The sequence below is a fragment of the Branchiostoma belcheri genome, unplaced genomic scaffold, assembly GCF_001625305.1.
Source record: "Branchiostoma belcheri isolate BF01 breed outbred unplaced genomic scaffold, Haploidv18h27 scaffold116, whole genome shotgun sequence".
In the NCBI taxonomy this organism is placed as follows: domain Eukaryota; kingdom Metazoa; phylum Chordata; class Leptocardii; order Amphioxiformes; family Branchiostomatidae; genus Branchiostoma; species Branchiostoma belcheri.
In genome coordinates this window covers 441,278-451,173 of record NW_017802558.1, presented here as the reverse complement: position 1 = coordinate 451,173, position 9,896 = coordinate 441,278, and the positions used below count along the sequence as shown (strand labels likewise).

At 41.5% G+C, this 9,896-nt stretch overlaps 1 protein-coding gene across 1 annotated transcript; it reads left to right on the top strand.

The window, feature by feature from the left end:
- The first annotated feature begins 1,458 nt into the window (after positions 1–1,458).
- Positions 1,459–6,637, top strand: LOC109462423 (thyrotroph embryonic factor-like). Its single transcript, XM_019758974.1, has 4 exons — positions 1,459–1,672; positions 2,823–2,929; positions 3,497–3,689; positions 4,230–6,637. The coding sequence occupies exons 1-4, from the start codon at positions 1,579–1,581 to the stop codon at positions 4,673–4,675; spliced, it is 840 nt and encodes a 279-aa protein (XP_019614533.1). The 5' UTR covers positions 1,459–1,578; the 3' UTR covers positions 4,676–6,637.
- Positions 6,638–9,896: the final 3,259 nt, after the last annotated feature.

Here is a 9,896-nt window from a genome sequence, read left to right as displayed (position 1 = left end):
CAGAGAAGGTCGGTGGGGGTAGCGACCAAAAAAACAAACAGCCATATATAAAAAGCTAAACGATCATTCCACAACCTCTGCTTGGAGAGTGCATGGTCAGGCCTGCTGATGATGGTGTCATTTTCAGTGAAAAATTCAGGATTCACATTTTACAAAGAAATGCGGGGAGACTACGGTTGTTTGTCTGCTTTGTTTTTCTGCTCGAAAGGGCAGAAAACGTCCACATGACTTGATCTGACCGTAAGGACATTTATGGCCATGGTTATACGTGTATATAGGAAAATAGGACAGCTCGCTTGGCACATGTACATGCGTGTGAGTTGAAACTATAAATAAAAGTCACACTCCAAACAGAGTTTTCTGTTATAGGCTATTCTGTTGAAGTTTTCCTGTTTTCTTACGTTTTCAACGTTTCCCCAATGATGTACTAGTAATTTAGCCTAGCGCCTAGAGGGAAGATGTACTGTCATTTGTTTGAGGTCAACGTCCGCACGCGCGTGTGCTAGTTTACAACGTACTGTGTCTGAGGTCAACGTTCGCCCGACCGGAAAAACAGCCCGATCAGATCATACTAGATGAGTAGGCGCGTGTTCAAACCAAGGACATAATATCCTTGCTCAAACCAAAACTCCATGAAATCGATCCAATATTTGACATATATTTTTAAACGTTAGACCCTGCTCCAAGAAACCATAGGCACTTCTAATGAAATGATGATAAAAGTCCTGGGATAAAAACTGATCAAAACTCACAGACAGAAATTCTAAACAGGGACAGCAACAACAACGATGTTTAATTTACTACACTTGTTATATTAAAAATCTAACGTTATAATATGTTGTGCTTATTGGATAGTCGAGTCCTATTAGTATTCTATTCATGTATTGAAGTTATATAACAAATACTACTTTCCCCTTTAATATGTGTTTTATCCGTCGCTTTGGGCATACATTCCATATAGGCAAAGTATGCTGACTGATGGTGCTTAACAGCGAATATATTTAGAAGTGCCCACGTTATATAAGCTTCAAGCAGATGCATGGTTTCCTGGCTCATCTTGTACCGTTTTCGTTCATTTTGCACGTTTTTCGGGCAGTTTTTATTGTCACAGATCACCGTGACACAGTTGTCACCATTGTTACACAGTCAGGAACGTGCTACCGAAATAGATGTGATATTGCGGCAAAACGAGCGCAGGAACAGACAGCAACAAGCCAACACCGCACATCTGCTTGGAGTTCGGGCGTTATATAACACAAAAATCGTCATGCGTCACTGGAGGTCAAGAAACGTGATCAGAGCGGCCACACAGCGGGTTGTCTTCCGCGGGACCGCCCCGCCGGGCTGTTTACTATTCTGGGACACGTTCTTAACCAACCAGCGTGCAGGAAATGTCATACTGAACATAATTTATACAAACCCCGCCCATAACCCAGATAGCCAGGCATCCCGTGCCCTACTTCACGTGCCCTGCCATATTATTTGGGCGAGAGACCGGAGCGGGTTTGTCACAGGGAACACACCGCCCTCGTCTTTGGTGTTTTAGAGGTATTTTCTGTTGTCAAACAAAGCCGCAAAATGTCTCACAGTACGGAGAACACAGACAGGCAGAGCACACTGCAGGCGTTGTTACAGAGCGCGATGTTGGCTCCCCCCGATCCGGGCAAAACCGGTAAGTACATGTGTGGAGTGGGGGAACTTTGCTGGGTGTTGACTGTTGTGGGGAGACCGGTTTAGCACTGTCCAAGCAGATGTTTCGGGTTCGGCTTATTTTTGGCGCGTTTTAGGCACTTTTTCTGGCTCTCTTTTTGTGTTACGCAAACATTTTTTTTTTACGCCAGAATAAACGGCGTGGCGTATTGGATCATGGAGTTACAACACATTTTATTGGATATAGCCTGGACAAATATTTTATATCTTGCCAAAATATATTTTGCAGCCACCGAAATATCTGCTTGGAGCTATGTTGTCCGAGTCGCGTGCTATGTACTATAGTGATTGTCTACAGAATTTGTTTTGCCGGGAAAAAGTTTATGATTTGCCGTGAGCACTGTAACTATAACGTTAACTAATGATCCGGTTATTTGATGTGCATAGCTAGCTTTTTGCCTCAATCCCTAGCCAAGAAAGCACACACTCCAAGCCCGTGTCCGGTCACCAGGGCACTCATAAATTTTGTCGATGGTCATTGACCCGGTTCATAACAATTTTTGATCGACGTAAACAAGTGAGGCCGTCCCGTGACAGGTATTTTAAGTATATGCCCAGACAAAGGCGGATTGACATTTTAGTTTTCAAGCTGTATGGATCCAGACAGGCGCTGACCTTTTGTACGACCTATCCTTATTTTGTCCCATGTGTCCATCTGTTGCAATGACGTACATGTGTAACGTTATATCCCCTATCGCGAACTTTATGTAACACTAACCACTGCCCAGCAGAACACTTTCGCGGTAAAATGATGTCAACGTGAATTTATCCTGCTCCCTACATCACATGTAATATTAACTGTGCTTCAATGATGTTGCTGTTGCATATCCCAGTTTTAGTGCAAATATTAAACAATTCTGCCATGTTTCTTTCTCCAATGTTTTCTGATAAAAGTTACGGAAAGTGTTATGAAAAATTTATTATATAGCATTTATGAGTATCTTACCTGCCTTGTGATTTCTACCCTATAATGATAGCACAATACCACTCTGTCGCTTATTAAGATTTGGTGTAAGGTTTTAAATGTGCTTTGTTTTTCTACGTCAAACACTTGACCACTACTGCTACCTCGATGAAGGAAAGTTAACGGCTCTCATGTATTTGAATTCTAGACAATGGTGACAAGAAGAAGCTGGAGGATGGAGATGAAATGGACCCCAATGTCATGGCATCTGCCTTCCTGGGACCCAACTTGTGGGACAATGTAGATGATTTCAAGGTAAGTTCAGTTTTTGTTATGTGCCATAACCTCTGACATTTGCTGAATTTTCGAAGTCAATTTTCTGGTCATTCTTTTATGTAACATTTAGATTTTTTTTCTATCATGTGCTAATGTAAACAATATCCTAGTGAGTTATCACATAGAGCTATCACATAGCATATTGATATCTGTGACACTAAAGGCGATGTCGCTGATGAAAAACATTTGCTTGTTTTGTATCCTAGAATGGTTTTAGTTATTAATGGGTGGTACCCAAAAATAAAGAGATGCCTCACGTAGTTTATTTTGGGGCTATTTAAAACGCTTCAAGTATAATATAATGATGAAAATGTGCCAAGAAATGGCAGTAAATATCAATATAAGACAACTTTTCTCATCCAGAATATTTTTTGTCTTGCCGCCCTGAAATTGCATTGGATGTCTTCAAGATATATATATATACAATAATCTCTGGCATTATTGGAAATAAGTTACTCGTAATGAAAAGTGCTTATATGTCTGTTGATAGCTCTTTGCACTACTATAAAATCTGTAAGACTAAACCCAAGTCTTTTCATATCTCAGGACTTCAAGCTGGAGGCGATTGACCTGGATGCCTTCTTTGCTGAAGCGGGGATCCTTGCTCCACAGGACATCCCGGTGGGTGACCCCAGTACTGCAGGGCTGCCGGAGACCTCTGCTCCCAAATCTCCAGAACCCGTGGCTTCAACGTCCTTCTCCCAACCCTCACCACCACTGGAGGTCACCTCAAGTACATGTAAGTGTTCTATCAATTTAGCTTTATCAAACAGGAATTGCTAATTGAAGCCTTCTCCTTATACAAACTTGGGATGGTATCATCATCAAAGTGAAAACAACAAAATGGCTAATTAAAGTAAAGAACATGAGCAGGTGTACGAAGTACAGCAAAATAGCCTATCTTAAGCATACATGTCAGATGCGTGATACTGTAAATCACAATTTTTTTGCAGTACTTGAATATTTCTGGTTTACTCAGTTATTTACAGTAAATTCATCATTACCACGAGGATATAATTTGCCGACTTTCTTTTTTCTGCACCTGCTGCAACCGCGTACATGTAGTTGCGTGAACATGTCCATTTTTATCGGACTGCAAACTTTTGCTACCGCAAATATAAAGTGATTTATAAAGTAGTTTATAGCCTTTTAGATGGTTACTTTGCAAATCTGGCTTAAAGTTTGTGACCTCTCCTCAGTTGGGAAGCCATTTGGCTTTGGGTTAACTGTGTCCAAAGCTGATCTTATTCTAAAGTTGTGTTCCTTTTCTTTTCTGCAGTCCCTACGAGCACAAAGGGGGTGGTGTCCCCCGGCGTGTCCCCACCCCACATCAGCATGGAGGAGGTGATCCCCGAGGTGAATTACGAGGTCTCGCCGACCGACGTCGCGCTCGCCTCCATCCCAGGAAAGGAGGAGTTCAACCCCCGCAAACGGGCCTTCAGCGAGGAGGAACTCAGGCCGCAGCCCATGATCAAAAGTCGCGCAAGATTTTTCGTGCCGGAGGACTTGAAGGACGACAAATACTGGGAGCGGCGCAAGAAGAACAACGTGGCGGCGAAGAGGTCGCGGGATGCGCGGCGGATCAAGGAGAACCAAGTGGCGCTCCGGGCGTCCTTCCTGGAGAAAGAGAACGCTACCTTGAAGGAGGAGTTACTGAAGGCCAAGGAGGAAAATTTGATCTTGTCCAAGAAACTGTTGAAGTACGAACAGCAGAACAGAGTCTGAGAAACAATATTGTCTCAAAACATGAAGACGGAGAAATTATAAACAGCTTAGCAAAGTAACAGTAGAAAATATATGTTCTGGTTATCGAGCAATTTTATTCAGTGATCTGCTTTAGGTTTACTACAACAATCATTTACTCAATAGTCAGTACTAAAAGGCAGAGGTCTACATTACATTACATAACAGCTTGGTTGTAGTAACAAAGCTTACTAGCACTGCTTGTTTCATGTACTCTCCAAGTAGAGGTTGATGGTCTTTGCAATTTCTTTTCAATGTAGACCATACCTTTAATGCTTATATTTAACTGTATTTTTGGTCAGGGATGTCAAAAGCGCACAAACTCTTCTGTCATATGGAGAAGTTTAATGAAGAGATGACTGAAGAGAAGGTATCTTTTTTAAAACAGTATATTCGTATAAGGTTAGGTCCTTGCTTAAAAACCACCAAGTATTGTTTTCTGGTGTAAGTGAGGTGATCTATCAAAAGTTAAGTGTACATTTTCTAGTAGGCTACATCTGAAAGTACTTTTATTGGACTGATTTGGAATTTATGATGAGTTTGGATTTCTATGCATGGAGTACATTATACTACGGTGTGGAAAAGAACTGTGTAGAATTTTTGGGGTGATCATATTGATTATGCAAATTAGACTATTGCAAAGTGACCACTGATGTACAAAAGTGTATGGGAGTTCTGGTCAAAGCTGGCTGACGTATGTGAAAACTTGGACATTACATTTGTTATTGCTGTTGTCAAGTTTTCTTGTAACAACTTTTGTCAAATTTTAACCACATTTGGAGAAGAGATGTACATGTAGCATGTGAAAATATTCTGCAACATTTTAACTGGTCATTCGGTACATTCTGTAACTGCAGAATTGATTGATTGTATTCAATTGAAAATTTCAAAAATTGTTTTGCACTAGAAAGGGTCCAGCAACAGTACTGTTCCTGGATGATGTTCATGCAGAATATTTTCCCACGCAGATTTTCAAAAGTAGGAAACCATTTTCCGGAAGACATTGTGTTATGTGAAAGGTGTCCATTGTCTGTAAAGGGTTGCCTATTAGTTATACATAAATAGGCATTGAGTTGATTTTAATGTCACCACTATTGTGACTAGTCAACAGTTACCTTAGGAAAGTAGCTTAAGAAATGTTTTATGTGTTGAACGTTTTGTAAAAGTGGGTGTGAATTTGTGAAATATCTTCTTGGAGGGTATTTGGAATGGTTGGTCTGAGACTGTCGTACATGTGTGCATGACCACTATAACATAACCTCCCTCGTTATATTTCATCTTGCATTCCTTGCCAATAGTCAGTCTTCTCTCAACCTTCCCTCAAAATTCATCCTTGTAATATGGACAATAGTGAATTGTTTAGTAGTTTTTCTTGCAATGTCTTTCTGATTAGCATTGTGACAGGCATGCACCCAGCAAACACTTTCATGTATGGCTGTTGATGCAAATGTTGAAGCGATGGTGATGTAGATAAAATGTTCTTAAAAAAACAAATGGTCATGATGTCAGATGGCTATCCTTAATATAGGATATGGATTACACATTGGAGCCCTATCACTTGTACAGTTTTATGTTGTACAGCTACTGTTATGATGTAGGGGTGGACATCCTTCATTGAAGGATATGGATTGAACGAAGTCCCCCCTTTTACATGTTCTACAACCCTGTGTTGTAATACAGATTGGTTCTAGATGCCTCAGGGCTATCCTTGACTTTAGGATATGTATAATAAGGTGGGTTAATTTTCCACCTTGCAGCCCTGTCTCATCAGTTGTTCCATAATGATACAACTACTAAATCTGTGTTAATAGGGCCATCCTTCAATGCCTAGGATATGGACAAGGTGACAATCCACCCATTGTTTTACAATATTGTGTTGTATTACTGTTGAACATTGCTTGGAAGAAGGCGTTTGTTCCTGACTAACATGACCTAGAAACTGGACATTTCAGTGGCGTGTTGTCTTCATTGCGAACAAGATCAGAAAACATACGTCTTGGAAGTTCATCTGCGTTGGTAAACGTCATTATGTAGCAAGTGGGATAAAGTAAGAATCCCAGACTTTTTTGTAATCTCCAAGCAGATCTTCGGTGGGCGTAAGACAGTGTAGGGGGCTGAGTATCAAATTGGCCAGTCTGTAACCATTTTTTTGCACTAGGGATTTAAGAGGCCACCTACATCGGGGCACTACAACCTTGTGTCAACAAAGACGGGGGGCGCCACAGACTTTCCGCAACTTACGATCCACGGAGTTACATTTGTTCGTACCCGGTATGTCATCAGCATAACTATTCTCCAAGCAGAAGTGGGGGAATGATCATTAGATTATAAAAAATACATGGCCATTTTTTTTTGTCGCTGCCCTCACCTTGGGTCGCGCATGGACCCTCTGCTGGCCAATTTGGTACAGTAACTATTTTTGCCACCCAAGGATCTGCTTGGAGATTACAGCATGACGCGATGAGGCAGAAAAAGGTGGATTGCTCATTCCTTGACAAAGACTGGAGTTGTACCGTCAAAAATGTTGGTAAGTCAGATTCTTTCTTTGAAAATGACAGCTTAAACTTAATACATAAAACAGTTTATCCCCACATGCCCCTTGCACTCACTGAACTTTCCCTGGATGACATTCCTTTCTACAGCTGCCTGACACACTTAAGAGTCACAGGTCACAACATTGATAAATTGTTCAGTCAGTTATAATGACAGGTGTGGTGTGTTTACCAAATGTACATTGTTCTGTTCAATGGTAGGTTTTTTACTGACATGGGTGCAGACAACTAACCGGCAGTAACTACTCACTAGGTAGTGCCAGTCCCATATGCTTTCTAATCAAAACTTATACCTTTCTAACAAGTACTTCGTCTAGTTTTTCGTATCTATCACTAGACACATGCAGACCCAGCCAACTTAAGTCTCGGTGCACCCAAGGTCCTAACAGTAACAACGCAGTAGAACACCCCCTAGGCACTGGACTATCAAAGGGGTGTTGCCAAGTATACAGACAAGGCAAGGAGTAATTGCCTTCGCCTGAAGGCTATGCTTTTGGGTTATGGCCCAGGTGAAGTGGCTGTGGTGTGGGTCTGTATGTATCTCATTACAGCTCGAGAGGCAGTGGATGGCTGTTCATAAACTTATTCAAATCAGGACCTTATTTGCATTATTTATGAGGGGATTGCATCTGTATCGGTATAGCCGGTATAACCGCCCTTCGGCGTAACACACCAGCTTTGCAGGCGCGCGGTGCGGCGGCAGCTGGCTACATCACACCGAACGACGTGTAGCCTTTTTTTATCTGAGATAAAACTGTTAATGGGTGGAGAATATAATCAACTGATATGATTCATACATATGAGGGTATTATTTGCATTATCAATGTAAAACATTTATAATCAGTGGATCATTAAGATTAACATCATTTGGCAAAGTTATGAGGTCGTGGAACTAGTAGACAAGAAGAGTTCCACGATCTCATACCTTCGCTTAATGATTTTAACAGTCCCGAATGATGAAATTATTCATTTTTCACATTGAATAGGAGAATGATGGAATTACATGTACACCCTACATAATACGTTCACGAAAACCTATCGACGAAACACTTCCCAGAGGTCTGAAATCTCTAGCCTGGGTGCCATCCTATTTGTATCCTTGCATCTACATGTATAATACTAGTACAATGTGCTGTGCCTGACTATAATACGGCCGTAATTTAGCGCTGCCCAGTGACGGGTGAAGGTACTGCAGCCACTACTGACCTCACTCCGAATGTCATGATTATTTGAACTGCACCTGACCGTGACACGGTGTCAGTTTAGCGCCGCCCCGTGAAGTTTGACGGTACTGCAACCACCATAACTGATCAGTGCTCATGTGGCCGTGGGAGCATGTTTGTTTCGTCCATTTAGAGCTTGTATATAAATCATCTCATGAACTAAGGCTTTGCTTCGCGGCTAGACACGTTTCTCCTGAGCTGAGGTACCTTTAGCACGGTAATGGTCATGGACAGATGCAGCTAGATCGTGTACGTACGTCGGATTTAAGCCGCTGGCTACAGTGTAATCACGCTTCACTGGGCGGCGATTTAGGACCGCCGTGTCAAGGCCAGGTGCAACCCGTTTATTTGGACTTTCGGCGTTGACAATTAAAGGTGCAGATAGAGTGAGGAAAAGAGTACGGTAGCGGCTAAGCCGTGTATACTTAGTGGGCAGAAAGAAAAGCAGCATTACACTACAATCATTTGCTGTGAAATGTCGAGCTTATATGGTCGAAGTTGTCTTCTTACACCCCCATCAAACTCATTTCAAGCCGTACCCGGAAATTCAAGCCGTACCCGCTCAAAATTTCTGGCCGTACCCGGAAATTCGTGCCGTACCCGCGAAAATTTCAAGTCGTACCCGGTAATTCGCGCCGTACCCTGTACTTTTCCGGGTGCGGCTTGAAAGGAGTTTGACGGGGGTGTTCTGATTGGTTCTCTTTTCGCTGGATTAATGAAGGTCGATCTGGTCGAAGGTTGTTATATCATCTGCATTATCAACTCATTTGCATAATTTATGCAAGAAGGAAATGTTACAACAGATTTCTTTGCCCTGTCTCTAGTTCACTCCTTATGTTTAGTCAAAATTAAAATACTCAAAATAATTATATTCCTAACGTTAAAATTATAAATTCTGTGCAGTTGCTCCATTTATTAAGCAGCTCTGTCCACACGTTAACTTTTGTTTGATAATGGCTGTATCTCTCATAAGCTTGCCAAACTGATAAGGAAATTACTTCTAACTGTGGCAAAAGACAACTTTACGTCGATGAAGGTTAGACATCCAGGTAATACGATACGCCAAAAAGCAGTTACTCAAGCAACTGGATATGATTTTGAAATCTTCAAATAGAAGTTAACAAAACATTTTGAAATCTTCAAATTGCACGTGTGCAGATGGCAAGAATAACAAGAATACGCATGTTTCCCCGTGTGTGGATATGGCGTTCAGCACCAAGGACAGGATTAGTTGCCTATATTATATTCTGGTCAACCAATGAGAGGGTGTCAACTTTCGGTTCGACCAATGAGAGAGTTGGTATCAATGTCTATCATATAGTTGCATTTTCATGTTTCTATTTCAACTTTTTGCTGGCGGTGGGCCAGGTTATCGGTTCAGTCTATAGTACGGACTAAGTATTAGTGATTTCAAATCAAGATATAGCT

Excerpts from the sequence above, each read along its gene's own strand:
- LOC109462423 (XM_019758974.1), top strand. The coding sequence starts at position 1,579 with ATGTCTCACAGTACGGAGAACACAGACAGGCAGAGCACACTGCAGGCG. Across the intron at positions 1,673-2,822 it reads CCCCGATCCGGGCAAAACCG|ACAATGGTGACAAGAAGAAG; the intron begins GTAAGTACATGT and ends TTTGAATTCTAG. Across the intron at positions 2,930-3,496 it reads ACAATGTAGATGATTTCAAG|GACTTCAAGCTGGAGGCGAT; the intron begins GTAAGTTCAGTT and ends TTCATATCTCAG.